Source organism: Candoia aspera, chromosome 3 (assembly GCF_035149785.1).
Source record: "Candoia aspera isolate rCanAsp1 chromosome 3, rCanAsp1.hap2, whole genome shotgun sequence".
Classification (NCBI taxonomy): Eukaryota; Metazoa; Chordata; class Lepidosauria; order Squamata; family Boidae; genus Candoia; species Candoia aspera.
Window position 1 is genome coordinate 113,785,432 of NC_086155.1, and position 22,281 is coordinate 113,807,712.

General features: G+C 40.3%; 3 protein-coding genes across 4 annotated transcripts in view; 2 read left to right on the forward strand and 1 right to left on the reverse strand.

The window, feature by feature from the left end:
- Positions 1 to 4,467: 4,467 nt before the first annotated feature.
- CD14 (CD14 molecule) lies at positions 4,468 to 6,875 on the forward strand. The gene is made up of 2 exons (XM_063300184.1): positions 4,468 to 4,695; positions 5,161 to 6,875. Exon 2 carries the CDS (start codon positions 5,171 to 5,173, stop codon positions 6,503 to 6,505), a length of 1,335 nt encoding a protein of 444 aa, XP_063156254.1. The 5' UTR covers positions 4,468 to 4,695; positions 5,161 to 5,170; the 3' UTR covers positions 6,506 to 6,875.
- Positions 6,876 to 14,719: 7,844 nt separating this feature from the next.
- On the reverse strand, positions 14,720 to 20,853 carry LOC134493847 (SLC35A4 upstream open reading frame protein). The gene is made up of 3 exons (XM_063298647.1): positions 20,751 to 20,853; positions 18,783 to 18,881; positions 14,720 to 17,639 (listed from the first exon to the last, which is right to left on the reverse strand). The coding sequence occupies exons 1-3, from the start codon at positions 20,763 to 20,765 to the stop codon at positions 17,442 to 17,444; spliced, it is 312 nt and encodes a 103-aa protein (XP_063154717.1). The 5' UTR covers positions 20,766 to 20,853; the 3' UTR covers positions 14,720 to 17,441.
- Positions 20,854 to 22,000: 1,147 nt separating this feature from the next.
- APBB3 (amyloid beta precursor protein binding family B member 3) overlaps positions 22,001 to 22,281 on the forward strand; it is a 58,475-nt gene continuing 58,194 nt past the window's right edge. For both annotated transcript variants that reach the window (XM_063298648.1, XM_063298650.1), the window contains exon 1: positions 22,001 to 22,115. In XM_063298648.1, coding sequence (XP_063154718.1) covers positions 22,067 to 22,115 — 49 coding nt within the window. In that variant the 5' untranslated portion in view covers positions 22,001 to 22,066. The remainder of the gene's footprint in view (positions 22,116 to 22,281) is intronic.

The following is a 22,281-nucleotide window of genomic DNA, read 5'->3' on the forward strand; positions in this document are numbered from 1 at the left end:
AACCTACCACACGTGGTGGTGGTTATGGAGAAAAAAGTGCAGAAAATATTTCTGCTCTTAATGCAAATGCAGGTTTTATGTTGTTTAAGGTCAATGAAAGATCAGAGAATTTTAAAAGGATTTTGCTTTTTAATCTGTTCATAAATAATCAAGTGGGGAGTATGGAGGTGAGCGACCAAAGACAAAAATGGACCGCAAACGGCTTCAAAAGGTCTTTCTCCAGATTTATTTATTTTACTTATGTATTCAATTTTTATCCCCAGAATCTCGTGACTGTCAGTATTTGCAATGTTACAATAAAACAATAGGAACAGAATTAAAACGATTATGTGCCGTTAAGTCGTTTTCAACTCCTAGCGACCACATAGACATTCTCCATAAATTTAAAAAAGTATGCAATCCAATTTGCAAAGCCAAAGTAGGAGAGAAAAACAATATGAACAAGAGGCACAGATGATGCTCCATTTTCGATAACTTCCTGAAAGCTACCAGGGAGGAGGATTGATAATAGGCATGAAAATAGCAAATGTATATTTAAGCAAGTGTAAAATGTTGCACCAAGCCTGGCTGATCTCCGAAAATTAAACAGAGTCAGGCCTAGTTAACTCTTGGATTGGGACCACTGGGCTGTAAGCTAGACTAAGAGATTGAGTAAAAAATAGGAGGAAATGGCAAAATTATGTGGTGGTGGCTGTGAAGTCAACAGAAGTCAAACAAGATTTTTCCCTTACGTTTCAAGTGGTCTATCCAGGGCAAGACTCCTAACTTATTAACATGCTACATTATTGTCCAGGAAAGGTTACTGCAGCTAGCTCAATGAAAATAATAAGGGTGCAGTTGCTGTGGTAGAGGCCAATTCCATGCTGGGGATCATTTGAAAAGAAATGGAAAATAACACTACCAGTAACATAATGTCCTATAAAAATAGTCATCTAAGGAAGGAATGGGCTGTGGCAGCAAGTATGGTAGGAAAAAGTCAGTGAGCCTGCAGCAGCACAATCAGCAGCTGCAAAACACCAGAGCGGAAACAGTGGTCTTATAGCTGTATCACACACTCTGGAGAATATAAGCAAGGTGTGGGAGGCCCGCATCACTTACAGGGCATCGAAGGACCAGAGAGATGCAGACAGGTGAGTCACAAGCAGGGAGAGGTGGACCACACTTATACAGAAGGCAAGTCTCAGTTTCATACAGCACATCCAGTTCTGATGAATGTGGAGAATCTTCATGATGGAGAAGAGCAAGGAGAAGCACAGAGAGTAAAGGAAGGCAACGTATGGCGAGGTCATAGCAGAAGAGGCTCAGGAGGAGCGACAACTCAAAAAACGAAGGTCAGGTATTTCAGGTGATTCTGGTGAATCTGACTGTGGGGAGGATAGCTCCATGAATAGTGATGCAGACTACTGGACTGCTTACTCATCTCCCCAAGTGAGCACTGAGAAGACATCTGAGACCACACACTAGCAAGAGGGTCTTTGGGGAGGGTGGAAATGGGCCAACACCAATCAGGCTTTGAAGCCCTTATCTCCATAGACAGGGGTAATGAAGGCACACCAGGCCTTTTCTGCCTTGCAAACTGTGGGAATGCATCCCAAAGGAGCACATTCTGACTAAATAAAAGAGATGGGAATCAGGGAGGCCTGGAAAGGAGGAAGGGGTTGGAAGGGGAAGAGGCTTGAGCTGGACCAATCCTTTAAGAATCACAGGTGGCAGGCCTGGCTTGGTCTTGGTCGCTAATCAAAGTGGGCCTGATTAATACTAGGGTGGGAGACCTCTGGGGAATACCAGGGCTGCAGGGTATACTGGGAAGGGAAAAAAACATTATGGTAAAAAATAGCGGGACATCACTACTGGATTGTTACCAATAAAATTGTATGTATGTATCCCTGGAGTCAAGGGATGCGGTGGCACTGCGGGTTAAACCGCTGAGCTGCTGAGCTTGCCAATCGGAAGGTCGGCGGTTCAAATCCGCGTGACGGGGTGAGCTCCCGTTGCTAGTCCCAGCTCCTGCCAACCTAGCAGTTCGAAAACATGCAAATGTGAGTAGATTAATAGGTACTGCTTTGGCAGGCAGGTAACGGCGTTCCGTGTAGTCATGCCGGCCACATGACCACGGAAGTGTCTACGGACAAACGCCGGCTCTTCGGCTTTGAAACGGAGATGAGCACCGCCCCCTAAAGTCGGACACGACTGGACTTAATGTCAAGGGAAACCTTTACCTTTACCTATCCCTGGAGTCACTAGGCTCAGCTTGAAGGAGAAGGAGCACTGATCTGCACAAGTAGCTTATTGCAACATGAGCACGGGCCACTAATGGTTTCTCAAGAACAGGAACCTATGGTGTGATCCTCTCCCTACCCCAGCCCATTGGGAAAGCAACCTCCACTTGTCATTTCCTGCTATGGCTTGAGAATAATGTTTTGCAACTTGTGCTAGCACCAGTAGTGCTGTCCAGTCTGCTTGCTCTGCTTCATGTCATTGTAGGAGAATATTGTAGAGTCATCTGTGTGGAGCAATTGCAGAGGATAAGAAATAAGAAATAGTGTACTGTAGTAGTATCTACAGCTTGAAACATTTTCTCTCCACCTCTTGTGTGCCTACAATCTGGTATCAATGTGTGTGTGTATGGTGGGGGCGAGGGAGGCATAACTGGTTTCTGCATCAGTCTCCCAAGGAACTGGGAAGCCTAAGGACACTGCTAACCTGAAACTGGCCACAGAGATGCTGGACATCTTTATAAGAAAATTCAGGGGAAAGCGTGCTGTAGGGAGAGTGGCAAGTCCATTTCTGGTCTTGTCCCTGACCAATCTGAGTTTTCCACATAGGGTTGATCCCCCTCCCCCCAAATCTTCTGACGAGTTCTGGCTGATCCATTACCTCTCTTACTCTTGTACTAAAAGAGTCTCAGGCAATAGTTTTCTATGGAGGAATAAATAGGCTTCCACTGGAGTCCTTGTGGCCAAGTGAGGCATTCTAGCCCATACCAATTGATAGGAAGATTTCAGCTGCCTGGGTTTTGAATTCAGTGGCCATGTGCATAGATAAGACAATGGCAACGGAAGTGGCACATGGAAAAGCAGATTTTTAGAATGAGCAACAATGGATAGGATGTGGCTTCCATTCATCACACACTATTTGCATTATTTTCTTCCAGGATGCAGTCTTTTTCACTAGATCATGAAGTCCAGGTATAGACCTTCCAAGCCCTAACTGGGGAACTAAGGGCCTCATAAGCACAAGAGTTGCTGGGAGTTGGGCAGTATATAAATTTAATAAATGATTATGAGGATGAAGGAAAAACAGGGTTCTGCCACTGAGCTTCCTTTCCTGGGTATATAACAGGATTCTGCTGCTGGTTGTTGTATTTACCCAAGGACAAGTCAGCCACTGCTGAACTGCTTTTCAAAAAACCCATTAACCACAACAACTCCACTGAAAACAAGGGTTCACTTCAATTCCTGAGTCTGTTTCTCTCTCTATCAACTGCACCTTCAAATTGTCTGGATTTAATTTAAGCTTGTTCTTCCTCATCCAGCCCATCAAAATTAGACAATGTTCAAAGATACTACTTCCTTGAGGGTAGAAGATACAGAGAAGATATTTCATTCCAAAAGCTCTGCATTACCTCAGTCAGCAGCTCCATGTAGGTATTAAGTGGCATAGAGTATGGTAGAATCTTGTGGGACACTATTTTCTGGGCATGTCCCAGCAGGAAAGACTAGAACCACTGCAAAATGATGACAATCAAGGCCTAAAGCCCCAGAGGGCCCAAAAGGGTACCGTGACATTATTAAAAGCCATGAAGAGGCCCAAGAGAACTACCAGGGTCATACTATCCCCATGTAGTCTCCAGTAGCATAGGTATCAAGGTGATCCAATGTAGAGGGCATAGGGAATGGCCTTGAAAGACAGAGGAGGAGTTGCTACCAAGGCAACAGTCAGATAAGCAGGACTTGAGCCTGGGCCAAGAAACTAACTTGAGAAAATATCTCAGACAAGCTCTTCCCTAGTTCACACAAAGATAAAGTAAGGGAGTGGGGAAGCACATTCAGACTTGCAAGTTTCTGTTACTACAGCTGTTACAAAAGTAGTCCTGACCTATATAGCATTGTTTCTTAGTCTGGTCTACCTTGTAGGGCTGACACCCAAGCAATCTCAGTACTGTATCTTAGAAGAAATTCCAATTAAAATGAATCTAAATAAATCTAAATACAGCTAAGCTATAGAAATGCTGTCTTCTGTCCATTCCTATGAGTGACAGTAGTGTTGCTGTCAAACATCTGAGAGTGTGTGATTTGAATGCAGAAATCCAGATCATATGCTTTTCTCTTCCTCTTTCTATTCCTGACTTTGGAGTTCTTTCTTACACAATAGTAATGCAACCATATCCTGCAGTGGGAGTTTCTCAAAGGGCTAGTGAAGGAACATCAAGTGCTCACAAACATTTTCATAATTTCTGAAGTGCAATTCAAATAAAAGAATTAGAGGTGGACTGTTAAGAAAGATCTACAGTTGGTAAAGACATTTTATCTTCCACCTTTGTTATATCTGGAAGGAAGGGAACAGTGTTGTCAATAAGGAACAGCATTGTGTATAAGGATTAATTTTCTTTCTCCACAAGACTGGACATCCTGGCAGCAGGAGGAACTAATCTATAGACTGTGCAAAAACAGATTTTAAAATCCATAGCACATGGTAAGTAGTTCGTTTTATTGCTGAAATTTATTTTTTTCTCTTACCAGTTTTCTCCTATCAGAACCACATGCTCACACATTTTCTTTAAGATAACCTCTTCTTATTTTCTAAGGCCACAGAATGTGGAACCATAAATAAGCAACAGTTACGTCTCCAGTGTAATTTGTGAAAGATTTATGTTAATTGCATTTGCCAAGAAAGTTTGCTTTACTTCTTGAGAGAAACCCCAGGGAAAGTTAGATACCCTATCCCTGGGTGCTTCCAGAGGTATGTTTTAAATTTTATGCTAACTCTCCCATCGTAGCCAGGATAATAATTCAGAGAAGGCAAGAGACAAATGTGAGCTGTTTGTTAATACATGTTGCTCCCATGTTTATGGAACTTTTCACTGACCAGGGAGATAAGGATGAAAGGATAATCATCTACTGATTAGAAAATCACACAGAAGCTTTTCTCTTTTTGTAGGTTTTACATCATGTGCAGATTTCCAGCCTTCATGTTCTTCTTTTTGGGGCTGCAACTTCCCAAAGCAGAAGGCAGCTGTATCTTTGTAGAGGCCCAAAGTCGCTGTATTTGTTCGCTTCTAAACCAGTCAGAATTAACAAATGTCGCTGTATGCCTTCTAGCTGCTGAGTATGAACTCAAAGGAGGAAATCTGGAACAGTTTGTAGGCTTTTCTGGAATCAAGCCAGATTCAAATATAGTCAACATCCTGGGAGCTGTACAAGTAAAAAAACTCATCTTTACTGACCTCTTTGTGCCGGAGGTTCTCTTACCAGGAGCCCTGGAATTTATTTCCTATACTCCTCTTGTTTCAGAACTTGAATTTGTTAATTGCACTTTCCTTAGACTTGCACGCTGGCAATATACAGGGCCCTTGGACCTGAAAGTTACCTCTCTTCGTTTCCACAAAGTGATTGCTGCCCCTCTGGATGAGAGATTTGATATATCCAGTCTGAACAGGTGGCTAGAGACCCTGGAGAATCTGACACTGACAGAGTCACAAGTTACATCTATCCCTTGCAAGGTTGGCAGAGTGTTCACAGCACTGCATTTTTTGGACATTTCAGGAAACCATTTCCAGGACCAGAGCATAAACTCAACATTCTGCAAAGGTGCTTTCCCACAGCTCCAAGTATTAAAACTAAATCACAATAATTTGACCTCTTATGAGACTTTGTGCAAGACTCTTAGCAATTTCGGTATGCTTACTCACTTAGATTTGAGTCAGAATGACTTCCTGTCTGGAGCCTTCTCCTTCTATTGTATGTGGCCACAATCACTTCAGATTTTAAATTTGTCTAACACAGGATTAGGACATATAGATAGATTACTGCCTCCCAACATTAAGGTATTAGATCTGAGTGCCAATAACATCTTTACTCTAGATCTCTCACACTCTGGTTTGAAAGAGCTCTATTTGTCCAATAATAGACTGCAGACATTCTCATTAGTCCATCAGCTTCCTAATCTGGAGGTCCTGAATTTAGATGGAAACTGCATGTCAAGATTACGGAGCAAGGATCTACTGTATCTGGAACATTTACAGAGCTTAAAGGCTGGCCACAATCTCTATAACTGTTCTTGTACTTATTATATCAGAGAAATCCAAGACTTAGCAGCCAAAGAATCATTGCTGCTTGATTGGCCTCAGGATTATGCATGTGAGTCCCCTCCTATTTATCAGGGCTATTTGGTAAAAGATGTACCTCTGTCACTATTACATTGCAACAAGACTTTGATGAGTCAAGGCTCAGTAGTCATTCTGTTGATGTGTCTTTCCTTTGTTCTTCATTTGCTTCTAGTGTAGCCATGAGAATGCTAATTGCAATGCTTGTAAGCAGAACCCAATTTAATGTCATGTAAACTGAAGAGCTAGAGGATGGGACTGGTTAAGCATTTTTCAAAAATGATATCAATATAGAATGGTAAAGAACAGCATGCTAATTTGAAAATATTTCAAGTTGACATTTGTTTGTCATCAAGTCTCACCAGCTGGCAGGACAACCACCACCAGTCACTCTCCTCAAAGTCATGAGGGGTGTTTGGCTGGGTGTTTGGAACTCATAAGTCTCTTCAGGCTTTTGCAAAAGAATGAAATAGTACTTTGCACTTCAACATGGTGACTTAACTTCCCAGAGGTTAAAACTAAATATCAAGGGGGGTGGACACAGAGTGAAGTGGGAGGGAACTGTCACAACATACCTCCCAATCCCTCTGGTCATTTGCTACCTGTCAGGTTATTTTTTAACACAGGAAAATATTCAAAGGATTGGTGTGCACATTTTCAAGAACTTTCTTACTTTTTTCATATTAATTGCAATTTTAAAAAACCCATTTTGTAAAAAAAATAGAAGCATATTCTGTGAAGAGGTTTAGGAAAACTTCTAGCTGGAGTTTGCAAGTCTGTAAAGATGCATCTTGACATGTACAATATTACTGTATAGTTGACATATAAGCAGTTGTTAATGTGAATGCAAATTGATTAATATATTATAAAATCAGGTAAGAAGGCCCTACATTCCAATTAATACTCTAATCTTAGTAATGCTGGTGTTTCATGAGACATTTTTCAGTAGAGACATGGCATAAAGAATGTCTAATCTAGAGAGTAGTTGAAATTTGAACAGACAAGTCAATCTTCCAGTTCTTTCCCAGATGTCTTGTATGCTTTTGCTAATCTATTTTGTTAATTCTATCTTATCTTGGAAATATTTGTCCCTGGACCACCTCCTAATAATCACTTACTGTGATTATTTCTAAAACATCGGTGTCCTTGACCTAAAAGAAAATGTCCACCTGAATAAGGAAAGGTGGTTTCCCATACGTCATGGCAACTACAGGAGGCATCATGGCTGATGGAAAAAATCCTTGCCTTGGAGTGTTAAATGGCTGTCCGTTGCTTGTGGATCTACAGGCACATCAGACTGCAAAACAAGGCATTACTTGTGACAAGATATTCATTGTGAATATGAGCATCAGTAGTCTGCCTTCACTTTACCCATTCTTTTTTTTTTTATTCTTTTTAATCCTGCTTTTATTTTTATAAATAACTCAAGGTGAGGAACATACCTAATACTCCTTCCTCCTCCTATTTTCCTCACAACAACCATCCTGTGAGGTGAGTTGGGCTGAGAGAGAGGGACTGGCCCAAAGTCAACCAGCTGGCTTTCACACCCAAGGCAGGACTAGAACTCAGAGTCTCCTGGTTTCTAGCCTGATGCCTTAACCACTAGACCAAACTGGCTCTCTTCATATCTCAGTCTCTCCTTTTGAAATATGCATTCACCTGGTAGTCCTCCTGCATACACTTGGAGAGACATCTATGGTAATGGTAAACCAACCTGCTTACTCTAATTTGGAAGTGCTTTTCCAATAATTTTAAGATGATATTTGAAAGGAGTTATGGGGGGGAAATATTATTTTTTCAAAAGAGTGAAATGATACTTTGCAGTTCAACATGATGATTTAACTTCATGGACAATAAAATGAGGCTGAGAAAGTAAGGTTGGAGGATCAGGAAAAGTATGAACTCATTAGAACTCACCTAAGAACAGAACCATCCCTAGGAAGGAAGGTGCATTTGGACAAGTCCCCATTTTTGAATAATCTAACAAACCAATAACCTACAAGAACTTAGATTTTTTTTCCAAGTACAGCAAGACATGCAATAGAGAAGATTTAACCTGTCTCAAATATCAAATATCCACTTCTGTAGTACAGTATCTCACTCTTTAGTATCCAATTTTTAAAAAATGCAATATAGGTGTTACTACTATACGTGCTGTTTCAGAAGCTTGTAGCTATATTGAAAATAACTTCTTCTAAATAGCCTTTGAAAGGTATTTTGCTGAATGATCAACAGTTTATTAGACAGATGGAAGAAGAGATGGCAGGTTCCAGAAGCAATGATTTGAAATTATCTTATTGCATACACTTCATATGAAGAACCAGCTCTAGCTAAAATTAAATACTTCAATACTAAGTGAAAAAAAATGTTAACTTGAAGTGTATCCTACCCTTCTGAACAATAGATCACTTGTTTTCTATTAATGCTTTACTGGGGAACAGTGAGAAACCTAGTAAATTATTAGCTTTTACATATAAATGAATTAAGCAATATACTTATTTTGTTTGAAACCGACATAGGAAAATGTACTGTATGATCTAGATCTACCACTCAACAATGTTTTTTTAATGTCATGAGTATTGCTGTAATTCTTTAACATATAATGATATACAGTAGATTATTTTTTACAGAATGAGAAACATTCACAGCTAAAACAGACCAGGTCACATTACACTTTTTTTCAAAAAATATTGGATATAATTAAAGCCATGAACCTGGGGAAGATTCTTGACTTGGGTAGCTTTCCAATAGATTATAGTAGTATAGAAAGTTTTATTAGATTTTTAAAAATCTCCTGTTTTGTCTACTATTTTACTAGTGATATATGATAAATCTTTTAAATATTTCCTTTTATCCTCAACTTTTAATGGTGCTGAGGATCACAGTCCTTCCCAATTTGAGAAAGGTCCTGCTATGCATTTCAACTATAAACTTATTTTGGTAAAATCTTAGTATTCATACAATGTCCATATAATGAAACTTGAACTTTTTTCTAATTATTCAAGCACCTTATACTAGATGTAGATGGGACCATCAAGGATTGCAATACTAGATTTATATGGGACCATCAAAGATTGCAAAGTGATTGCAAAGCTTTAACCATTATAATCCAACAATGACTATATTTTTGGATATTGATAATATTCAAAATTTTGGTTTACTGTAGATTCTTTATGGTATTTGAAACTGGCTTTGATTTAATGTAAGTTTCCTAAACTTTTGACCTATAATAAACTTGGTTTATTCAGCTCCTAAAACACAAATGGCATGTTGTCTCCTTTTTAAACATTTGTGGTAGCAGATGTCAAGAGGGCTTCTATCACTTTTCCCTTCTAATTTGATCTTACAGATTCTTTCTGGGGAATGGTAGACCAGACAAGAAGTGATTCTTTTCTTCCTTTGTTATGGGGAGGATTGTATTGTGCAAAAGTAAAGATTTGCTTTTCAAAAACCCTGAGGATATATCCATTTATTGCTAGAGTCTTTATGGTAGTGCTTTATTTTTTTTATTCCAGTATCTCTTATTTTTTTCTCTTTTTCTCAGACTTACCTCTACTGCATATCTGAGCCTTATTTTTATTAAGATATATATTTCTATATCGCTTTTTTTTCCGGCCAACTCAAGGCGGCAAACATACCTAATTCTCCTGCCTCCTGTTTTTTTCCCCACAACAATCACCTTGTGAGGTGGGTTGGGCTGAGAGAGACACTGACTGGCCCAAAGTCACCTAGCTGGCTTTCATGCCTCAGGGAGGCCTAGAACTCACCTGATTTCTAGGCCACCACCTTAACCACTACACCAAACTGGCTCTCATGTTTATACTATATTTCCATAGGTTTCTAGGAATTTATTTTTTTATATAGTAAATTTTATTAAGTTTCAAGAGAAAAATAAAAACTACAGACAAACAAAAAATAAAGAAAAAAAAACTAAAAAAGTATAGAAACACAAGATATATTTTTTTAAAATTTACAAGATGTGGTTTCCAACTTTTAACAGCAAGGATATACAAAAATTTTCCATAGTCAATCTCTTAGGTAAAGGTAAAGGTAAAGGTTTCCCTTGACGTAAAGTCCAGTCGTGTCCGACTCTAGGGGGCGGTGCTCATCTCCGTTTCTAAGCCTTAGAGCCGGCGTTGTCCAGAGACACTTCCGGGTCATGTGGCCAGCATGACGACACGGAACGCTGTTACCTTCCCGCCGAAGCAGTACCTATTGATCTACTCACATTTGCATGTTTTCGAACTGCTAGGTGAGCAGGAGCTGGGACTAGCAATGGGAGCTCACCCCGCCGCGCGGTTTCGAACCGCCGACCTTCCGATCGGCAGCTCAGCGGTTTAACCCGCAGCGCCACCGCGTCCCATAGTCAATCTCTTACTCTATAATAAATCGAAACACCACATTATTTCTATAAATCATTCCACTTTAACACATAATAATAATCTGTAAGTACAGTTACTCCTCCCCCTTATATTAAGATAAAGGAAAAAAAAGTTCATATAAACATCATTCTCCAATCCAAAAGATAACACCTATTTAATTATTTCCTTCCTACCGCTATTCTATACATTTCTGTCTACTACAATAAGAATCAAATTAAAGAGCACATAAGTTGTCTGCTATTATACTTAATAATACAACAATTTTAATAAACCCAATCTTAATAAATCCAAAAAACAAAGATAATTCAAAACCAGTAATTCCATATCTTTAAAAGCGAATAATATCAATCAAATCCTTAAAGCAAACCAAATAAACATTCTTTAACCCTAATACAACAGTTTTAATAATTTTAATCTTAATAAACCCAGAAACAAAGACAATTCAAAACAGTAAACCCAAATCTTTAAAAGTAAATAGTATCAATCAAATCCTCAAAAGCAAACCTGATAAACATTCTTCAACCCTTATCCCACTTCAAAATAAACCAGAGCAGTTATAGTACATAACCCCACAATGTGCACAGAGCTTTTCTCTTAGAAGAATCAAACAGCCCAACTGCCCCCCTCAAAGATTCCAGGTTCTTTTCATGGCATTCCATCAGAAGATCAATTTTACTTATGGCTTGCAGATCACTCTCTCCCTTAGATTTCTCCAATTCCACTATCCAATCTTCATCCAGCATCTTGATAAAAATCCCAATCTCACCCTTAAAAAAGACCTATCGCTCTTAAATTCCTCAATTTCATCCACCACATCCCCAACCTGATGGCACATTTTAGTTCTCATATTTTCCATAATGTCCTGGATATCTTGCATAAAAGCTTGATAAAAGTCAGAAGAAATCTGTTTAAAATCTTGATGGAAGTCAGAAAGAATCTGTTTGAAATCCTCCATGTCTCACGCAGTAGATTATGGTGACCCCTAGGAGCTTAATCAGTGAAAGTCAAAGATATGCAAGAGTTCCCAAGTGCGTTTACATAAACTGAAATTGAGATAGCTGACGGATCTCAAGGGAAAGTGAAGACAGAAAGCTGAATGTTCAAATCAGCCAATTCAACATGTAGGAAAATGTTAGTATCTTCAAATTTAATTCAAAAATAATAACAGGAAGACAATTGTTTACTCTCAATCCTCCTTTATATTTGGAAGGAAAAACAAAATCCAACACTTAAAAAAATTTTTTTTTAAAGTAATTCCAAAGATAATGTTAAACACCAAGAGAACCAGCTTCTCCTCACTGTGGAAAGCCTCTCTTGGGGTACATATACTTTAAAAAAATACAAATTGGTGATTTAGAAATGGGGTGTCCAGTCTTAGTGTCCCTTTAAGGCTATAGCATGGCTTGGAAAGTGATGAAATCCCCACCTCCCAGCTGGCTCTTACCAGTCAAACGCAAAATGATGTTTGCAATCTTTTGGCTGCAAGCCTTGATCTGGAGAACATTTCTGGGCTTCAGGAAAACCTGCTTGTGCCCGAAAAAAGTTACCATGTTGTCAGCTCTGCCCGCTGAACCTGTGGGCACAGCCGTTCGGTCCACATTCCCACTGGAAGCTAGGTTCCTAGGAATTTCTGTATGTATATCATATCTAGCCTCTATCAGGTTGTTTTCCTCCTCTCTCCCCTTTTTCACCGGCAGGCTTGAGTAGACCACATCTGGGTCAATTATTAGGGTTCCACTGGCCCAGGCCTTGGCTGCTCTCCCGGCTGTAAAGGAAAGAGAATACAAACTCCTCTTCTGCCCAGGCAGAGTCCTCTCCCACCTTCTGACATTCCAGGTTGGGCTGCCAAAGGGGCTGCCTGGTTGGTGGGTCTGGATCTGGGTCTGGGTCACTCCTAGCCTGAGCTGGCCCTGGTGGCTTCTTCCTGGGAAAGTTTGCTGCTGAGCTGCTGGGCTCTGCTGCTCTTCTTAATTTTCCACCCCCAGCACTTCTGAAGCCACTCTCGCTGGAACCTCCTGCCACAAAGAAGCACTGCCGTTCTTTTCCAACATGGCTCACTTGGCAACTGAGTGCCACAGGTGATAATGGAAGAGGGGCAAAGTGCAGACACGTTCTTTATAGACAGAGCCGGCTTAAGGAATTGGGGGCCTGCTGCACTAGCAGGTTTGGAGCCCACCCCACACCCCAGGCCTAGGTTACCGTTGCAAATGGATTCCTGTAAGCCCACCGAACCCTGTATTCAAACTACAATGCCAGCAGAACGGGAGCTAAACATCAAAGATGCCTGGAAAACAAACATACCGGCTACAAAAGTCACCACACAATAAAACCCCACTTTGCAGAATGACCATATTTCTTTAGTTATTTAAATAATTTATACAGCCTCCCATCTCACAACAGTGACTGTGGGCAGTGGGGAAAGATTAAAACCCAACAATGAAAAGAATAACACATGCATCTTGGGGAAATAACACCTCTCTCATAAAAAGCACATCAACAATAGGGCTAGCCTAATCTACTGGCCCGAGTGTCTAGGGCAGCAGCCAAGTCTTCAGAGGCTTACAAAAGGCGAATAGCCTGATCTATTTGTTGGCTAACATGGAGCTGTATTAGTGAATGGGTGGACTTACCCGGCTGAAAATCTTGTTGGCTTGCAGTGAACACAAGATGCTTTCTCGGGAGGAGCAATGGAGGCGGGCAGGTGTGGCCCCTTTGCTTTTATGCCACTGCTTGCTCTTTGCCCACTTCAACCTGCCACTCTCCTTAAAGGGAAAAGCAGCATTCTAGGCAACACATCACTCAATGGCTGAAAGGGATAATTACAAAGAATGTGTCCTAATAGCTCTCTTGCTCTCTGCTCCATGTTTAACAAAAAGGAGAGAGTTTAGTGGTGTGTGCTACACAAAAAGAGTCTCACCTACTTAAAGAGATTCCAAAATGACAGTGACACTTAAATGAGAGGAAAAGAAATTAGTTTTATTGATGATATGGATCTGCAAGAGGGGACCTGACCCTGAGTGATGGGGGCTGATTTGGGCCAGCTGCATCCACTATGGAGGCCTTGGATAAGTCCCACGCCCCATGTACTGGAGGAAGATTGTATAGGTTAAATCAGGGTTTTCAAACTTGGAAACTTTAACAAGTGTGGACTTTTAACAGTGGGCATGTTAACTAGGGGAATTCTGGGAGTTGAAGTTCATACATCTTAAAGTTGTTGAAACTGAGAAACACTATCCTAGGTGATGATGGCAAGTAAATACAATGGAGCTGTCGGCTTCCAGTAGTGTGTTTGGTAGACATCAGGTCTGTTCCATCATCCCAAATTTTTAGGTAACTTTTGAAGCTAAGCAAATAGTGCTGGGTGAAAAAAGAACCCCATTATTACTAACCAGTCATTGTTCAATATCACATCATCAATTATTTTACAAAATTCTTAATAGTTTCCTTTATACCAAAGGAATGGACAAATGGACAAAATACAAATTCAAACAGTAAACATTTTCATATTCCAGTTTAGACATTTGATGAAACTGGACAATGAACCATGCCAGATTCAATCCTATCAAAAGTAAAAAAAACAAAAAAAAAACTAGAAGGGACAATTCCACACGTGCAAAAGACAAACTGAAGTGAAAAAGAAGGAACATTAGATAATTATCCCATTTTGTTAAGTTTACCAGAGATCAAGAATGCTATAGATAAATCAAATATTTACCAGTTTCCAGAAAAAGGAACTTTTGGGAAATCTACACTGGTGGCATTTGGAGAATATAAATGGAATTACTATATAACCATATTTGCAATTATTGATTGTCTGCAACTATTAATTAATTTGGCTATAGGACTGTAGAAATGCTAATGATATCAGAATCCCATCAGATACTCAAAATAGTAAAGAAATAACTTGAGAAAGTTTGAAACTGTACTTGGCCAAAAAAGAATATAAAATACCATTACATTCTATGAGGTAAAGATCAGAGCTGAATTTAAAAGAAAACATTTCAGAGCATCATTTGGAAAAGCAAATACATATATTATTGGCTCAAACCTATTACATATTTAGTATATCCAGGAAAGAAAAGTTAGGCAAACTTTAGGGAACAGAAAGCAACTGTGTTTTGTTGTTGCTTTAGAAATTTGTATCTGTTCTTGGGAACTATCTGGGAGCAATAGATACTTTATAGGAGCAAACAACACAGAAGAACGAAAACAGTTTGCAAAAGGCACTTAACCACCTATGAAGTTTATAAGACATTTGTGTTACAGCAAACCTCTAAGAAAGAGCAAAAGTAAAATACCCCCTTCAGAGAATTGTTAACTGGCACTTGGGTGAGCTGACACTCTTCCAATTCAACCCTGAGTATGATTAAAAAGCTACAGGGATAGAGATGGGCATCTTGGAGACAAAATTCTAGTGCTACTTATAAATAAAACATAAATTCCTCCCTTCTGAAGGCTTAGAAAGCTGTTCATTAGGTAGCCAGGGAATGGATGACTGCTTTCTAAGATCCCACTTTCTTGTTACTATTATGACAGATTCTGCAAAATCATGGCCACACATTAAAACAACAGCAACAAGAAGAACACCCCACTTTACTTGCTGTCTTGTAGAACGAAGATCTGACAAACAGAAGTAAAGTTCCAGGCTCTTTTATACCATGTGGCAAAAAAGTGGGCTTCTACACAAGAATCTGCTTTTTTCATCAGGGGTTAAAAAGTTTGAAACAGAGCTTAACTGGTAATCTAAATAAAGCTGAAACTGCTTTAGAGTACATTATCTTAGAGAGTGACCATACCTTTATGATAAACAATTCCACTCAAACGGTCATTTTTGTACACTGTATATTAGTAAGAAACTGAAGGTATGCAAACCTTTGGGCTACACTACATGATATATCTACTTTCCTAGGATAGTGTAGCCTACCAGAGAAAACTGTAATGTGTAATCCAGTGCTTTTTGGGTTACAATAGTTTTGTGAAGGTGTGGATTCATATCAAAAGGCAAAGTATATGGAAAAGAGAGGGCATACACTCCCTATACCACTTTGGACCACCACAAATCATACATTCTGTATCTGGCAGAGGGTCTTGTATGAAACAGAATTGAATTACATAAAGTCTGATGCCTTATCTGAGCCTGTTCCTCTCACAATATGCTATGAACTTTCCGCAAAGACTTGATTCAGTGATATCTTGCACAAGATTTGCTGCCATCCAGGATTCATCCATATTTTGCAGCTTAGATACCATGGCTCTATGTATCTATATCTAAGAGAGAATCCAGTGCAAGAAGTCACCAAATCACTTTGTTGCCATCTAGTGGTTGTGTGGATTCTGCAGCCCAGTTATGATAGCCCTCCTAGTGTGCATACACATACATACATACATGCACACACACAGACCTTTATTTAGTGGACAAATTTGGTATACAATAAATATACCCAAATGAGCAACTTCCTAGGAATCCAGGTGCTTAGCTTCTTGACAGGTGAATTATCACATTCAGCAAAACAAAAAAAGGAGAGTGCCTCTTTTAGTGTATAGTGTAATGGTGAAAGACTGACTAAAGCAGCTCACCAGATGACTCTGCGCGGGTCACTCTCTCCTAACCCAATGTACCTCACAGAATTGTTCTTGTGGGGGGAAATGGGAGGAGGGCACGTTGTATACTGCCTTGAGCTCCTAAGCAAAAGGTAATTTAACAAATAAATAAATACAAGAAAAAAGAAACTGATTCTGGAGACTGAGGAAGATCTTGTGTCTTCAGTACAGTTTCAGTACAGACAGCTGAAGTAACCGAAAGCACACAACCTGAAAGACTGTTAGAAGGTCAAACTGAGTGACATGCAGCCACCTGTCAAACGCAGGCCATACGGTGGGCACTGCAGACTTCCATTTGCATACAGGGCTCCCAAGTATCAGTACCAAAAGGGCAGGTTGTCTATGCTGAGTCAGTCTTTGGTGCAAGAATAAAAATTGGAATACCAATTATTTCTTTAAAGCAATTAAAAGTACCACAGAGGTGGCAGTGAAGGAAATCTAGCCATTTTTAAAACTAAAAAAGTGCTATAAAGGAATTAGAGATAATAACAGTCAGGACCTGCAGCACCCACTTAGTACAATCCCAACAATTACAGCAACTACAAGGCAACCAATATTCAGTGATATCTAATAAATTTTCAGGATGTGTAGAGAAAAGGGAAGGATCACCTTTCAACTTATAAATAAAAAAATGTTTTTTAAAAGAAGGAATCTATATCATCTTTGTGGCAAACGCAGATGTTACACAAGTAAGGATTCAGATCAGCAAAACAGGATAAAAATGAAATGCATATGTTAGCATAATACGTATACATGATTAAGGGAAAGCTGGTATTGCATGCCACATTTCCTGGCATGGGCACATTTACAGCAAGCATGCTGTAACAGTTGCTTTTCACCCCATTAGAGAGAGACTGTGTTGCTGTCCAACCCAGACCCTCATCTGATCTAAGCCCCAGGAGAGCTGAAGCAGCAACATCAGTTTCATCCCAAACCTGTGAACCTTATTTTAAGCAGACCTGCTGAAATGTTATTATTTGTCCACTATAAAACACTTTTCCAGTTAATAAGAATGCCAAAAATGGAGCCAAAGAAGTCAAACATGTCTGACCTATGTAGAACTGAAAGAGATGAGAAGCTGAAAGATAATTTTTTTTCTCAAGTGTACTGTTGCATGAATATTGTTGCATCTTCTAGTTTGATCCTTTCCTGAATGAACTGAAGTAGTCTTTGACTGTCTTTTCGACATCAGGAATTGCATAGGTCTGAGCAGCAAACACTCCAGTACAACTCCCCACCAAAAAGCCTATAACTGCAGAAGATCTTAGTTTGGCTACAACAAATCCAGCAAAAAATCCTTTCAGAAATGGAGAGGCCAGCCAAGAACCTTCCTGTTGAAAAAACCAAAAAGGAAAAAAAATATGACAAGGCATTTGAACAAAACAATAATTCATCTATTTTCTCTAGAATTCAAAGCTAATATAATGTTATGACTAACACAGTAAACATACATATATACACTTACGGCTCCAGATGCAGACAAGTACTAATACAGACATTAAACAAAAGATACACTGTTCCCTAATGACAGGGTTGTTTAAACTGCACTGCACTGGACCTAACTGATGACTTTTAGGAGACAGATGTAGTTAAAATATTTCCGTACGTAAGAATTGAGAAGCTTGGGTGCACTTTTTTGATTACTGAAAGAGGATGATACATTTGTTATATAATTGGATTTTAGACATGTCCTTTGGGTCACAAATAGCTCCAGAAACTGAATTATTGATTGATACTACAGTAACATATTGTAAATTGGTGTACTCCTATGTTCCTTCATTTTCCTTATCAGCTAAATTTAGACAAAGGTAATTTAATTTTATATGCATATGGTGTTGAACACCACACAGACTTAAAGAGACATTTGGGTTTATTGAAATGTTAGAGAAGTTGCAGAAATCTTATATGTGGCTGCACTGAGATAGTTAGAATTTTCTGGTCTTAACCTATTTGCCTTGAATTGAGAACAACTGGACAATTTAGCTCATCTCATTATGTCCTTTTATTTCTGTTTATATTTCAAGACCTTAATTAAACTTTAATAAACAAATACTTAATTAGGCTATTTCTGACAGAAAGACAAACAGAGATGTTGGAAGCTGGCAGAGTTTTCTATCTATATTGGATCAAACATAATCCACTGCATTTATAGTGCATTAATGGATAAATTATAATATACAATATTTATATTGTATTGCATTAACAGATAAATTAAAACATACAGTAAACTCTCAATTTAAATGAAAGGAAGGGGTGTCTAGTACAGTCCATTTCTGAACGTCCATTTTGATTTTGGGGGTGGGTATTGGTAGTAGGTTTAGTTTACAGATTATGATGTTGTTTTATAGATTTGTATTCGATGGAATAGAACTGTCAGCAGTTCATACTTTGTTGTCATTTATATTCAAGAATCTCTGTAGCAAATGAAAGATATAAACTACTGGGAAAACAAATTAAAGCAACCCCATCCTTACCTGCCCCACTCCAGCCTGTACCTCATTTTCAACTTTTCGTTTCAAGCTTTCCAACTGATCCTTCAAAAAAGCAAGATCTTTCAATTTTGGCAGAGAATCCTACATATTGGAAACAAAAACGCATATTCCAAATTGCATGCACAATCCATTTCAGTATCTCTGTTCCAGAAAGCAAAGAATTGAGGCAAAGCAAAGTAGTCCAGCAATTCCAAGGATTTAGCTAATGTCTAAGAGTAATAGTCTGTGTGAAACCATGCAGTGCACCATTACTACATCAGGGAGGACACTGGGCCTTTTTTTTAACGTGTCTGACTTCTCTCCAACAGCTTAACATGAAAACAATACTGTGTGCTTTTCGGAGTGGGAAATAGGAATTCATTAGTGGGCTATTTTTCAAATATTAGTTTATACCAGCAGTAGGCAACTTTTGTTCATCAAGGGTTGCATCAGATATGTGACCAGGTCTTAGGGGTGGGGACCTACATTCAGACAGGCAGCTTAACAAAAGCACTTTTACCCACCACTTCCCATTATGCCTCAACTCAACTAACATCCTCCCTATTGGTAGTTGGAAGACAGAGGTCTGAAGTACTTGGGAGTAAATGGGAATATGCTGCTTCCTTTAAAGGCATGCCTACAACTATGGGGGAGACAGATGCATCCACAGGATTGATCCTTCCATCAAAACAATGAAAGCAAATCATACTGTAAGCTCTGTCCCATACAATGTCATGAGGCACATACACGAGGAATGGAGCTTGCACTGCCACAATGCAATAGTGCCTTTGAAATCTGCCCCTCTTGAACCCCCTACAGGCATGCTGGGGGAGGGGAAGAGAACCTATTTTAGGTTTCACAGACAGCTTTCAGGGACTGTGGCATGCTACTGATACAAGGTTAAGCTATGAAAAGCTGTCACAGTTGCACCTATCAAATATACTCATAACTGGCCATAATAAAATTTGGCCAATTAATTAAAGATTGCATAGTCTAGACTGAAAACAGTATTTCCAAAATCACCATCAAATCATGAATCCTATTACAGTCATGGGTTCTGTACTTCACGGAACTATGACACAAAATACAGATTCTGGGCACAAGTCCTAATGAATTCCTTGAAGTTTAATATGGGATTCCCACAAAATCCATTCTCAAATCCATGTGCAAAGTCAAAGCCAAAAGAATAACAGACTCCAACCTTCTTTTCATTCTTTAGTTTGTTTTTAGTTCTTTTTCATCTTGTTCCTAATTATCTTATTTTTATTCTGTTCACTATATTGTGAGCTGCCCAGAGTCATTCTGCAGTCAGGTGCCGCCAAACTGTATAAATGAATAAAATTCTAGGTGGTGCAAAAATAAGTACTTCGGGCATAGATTATAATGAATCCTATGAATTGATACAGAGAATGGTTGTCCTCCAGGTCTTATCATTAAACTACAGATCAGCTCTGTCTGTGATACGGCCATTGCGGAATATTTTTCATCACCCCAAAGCAAGGTGAATCATTATTACGTAAATGTCATGAGGATCCATGCCTTCAGCGCACATCTTTGTGTTATGTAAGCCAAAACAGCCAGTTCCGTGATTTTCACGATTTGTTCTATGGAGACAGACGAATTCCACAGTTCAGATCCACGAGTTTCTGCACGGGGCAGCACAAATCTTAGTGTTTCTGGCTTTAGGTGGCAAAAGATATGCAATTTGGAATTTGATAGCAGGTTTGGGAAGGTATCTAAATAGCGCGAACCCCAGAAGTTGATTTCTTGGATCCGATTTTTCACGGACTACCCGGCTCGGGTCCAAAAGGAGCTTACAAAAACAAGATGTCCACAAGATACGACAAGTTGTAAGCTGCCCACTACAGCTTCCCATCCCCGGCCGACGCCAGCAAGCCCCCAACGAAGGAAAAAAGAGCAAGCGCGAATGACAACGGGGAGCGAACAAGACAATCCCATTTCCGCACGTACCTTATCATCCGCCATTTTTAAACCGGAAATTACCCAGCTTCCTTCTGCACCTGCGCAGAAGAGAGGGCGGCCCAAGGTTTGGATTCTGCATCAGAAGGCTCAAGTTGGGTTACTTTGGAAGTTTTCTATGAAAATGGGGAAACCCAGATTTTAAAAGGGCTGTAAATAGGCAGCATTGCATTCATTCCTATACAAATGAAACAGCGGAGAGACGATGCTGCTTTGAAGTCAGAATAGTTTAATTGGTAGGAAACGTTTGAAATTCAGGTAACAAGACGGTTTAAAAGCTAGATCAATAAATACGCAAGAGGCAGGAATAGGCACTTTTGAAATATAATTGAAATAAGCATGTGTTCCAAGTAAACAATACGATTTAAGATTTGTAACTCTTTTAGCATTATTCGTTTATCATCCCTTTAATAATACCAACGGCCTTCGGAATAGCCCGGAATATCACTTTCCAAGTTAATCACTAAGTCACAGAAAAGCTATAGGGGACTGACGCTATAAGATACAATCTTCCCCCGCGGTTGTTGCTGCATTTAAATCACCACCTTCCTTACAAGAACTCGGGAATGTAGGAGGAGTCCCCTCCTCCCTCCCGACGACCCCTTTCATTCTGCTTTACACTGTCCCAAAGTATCATCAACATTCCTCTGTCAATGCTTTTATTTCATTTCCGCCTATCATTCGGGTGCTCAAGGCGGCGTACCTAGCGCTCCCTCTGTTGTTTTTTTCCTCACAACAACCCCGCGATTGGGGCGGGGCCAAGAAAGAGTGACTGGCCCAAATTCCCCCAGTGAGCGTCGGTGGCTGAAGGTGGACTGGAATTGCTCTGAGTTCAACACCTTCACTGCTCCACCACACTGTCCGATTTGGGCGCGGTTTCACGTGGGACTCATGTAAAGATCAAATGACACCAGGAGGAACAGCGTTTGTTTAACAGATCCGTCTTTTACTTTCCCCGCCTTTGATTGTTGCAATCCGCAGGGTCGGAAGTAATCAGTGTGCCCTCTCGCCTCTAGGTGGTGCTGCCAGCTTGGGCTTCCTTCGCGGGAGCAGAAGTCCTACTGAACTCAAGCCAGACTCGACCTACATTGCATGCTGGCGTCATCGCACTCAGCCCCCTCCGCCCCTCCTTCTTTTCCTCCGCTTGGCTTGGCTTGGCTTGGCTCGGCTCGGCTCGGCTCGGCTCGGCTCGGCTCGGCGCCGCCCGCTGAGGCCAAACTCGGCGCCGCCCTCTGCCGCACCATTGCTGTTGCTTCCCTCCCCGACGAATTGCACAACATCGTGCCTCCCGAGCGAGAGAGGCAGCTATGCTGGGCAAGGACTACATGCTGGCCATCATCCTGGTCAACTGCGATGGTGAGAGCAGAAGCCTCAAGACCGGGGCCTGGGGTGGGGGGGAAGGGGAGGGGAAAGCACCTATTTGGGAGGCCGGACGCGGCGGTCTCAGGTGGGACAGGATGGGAGCAACTTCGGGCTCAAGGGCCAGGCGGCCGGCCGAGACTTAGGAAAGCCGTTGCCGGGG

What these genes read in the sequence shown, in the direction of transcription:
- CD14 (XM_063300184.1), top strand. Translation starts at nt 5,171, where the DNA reads ATGTGCAGATTTCCAGCCTTCATGTTCTTCTTTTTGGGGCTGCAACTT.
- LOC134493847 (XM_063298647.1), bottom strand. An exon ending in TACAGGCTGGAGTGGGGCAG is followed by an intron (nt 17,640 to 18,782) that starts GTAAGGATGGGG and finishes TTTTTTCAACAG; the next exon opens with GAAGGTTCTTGGCTGGCCTC.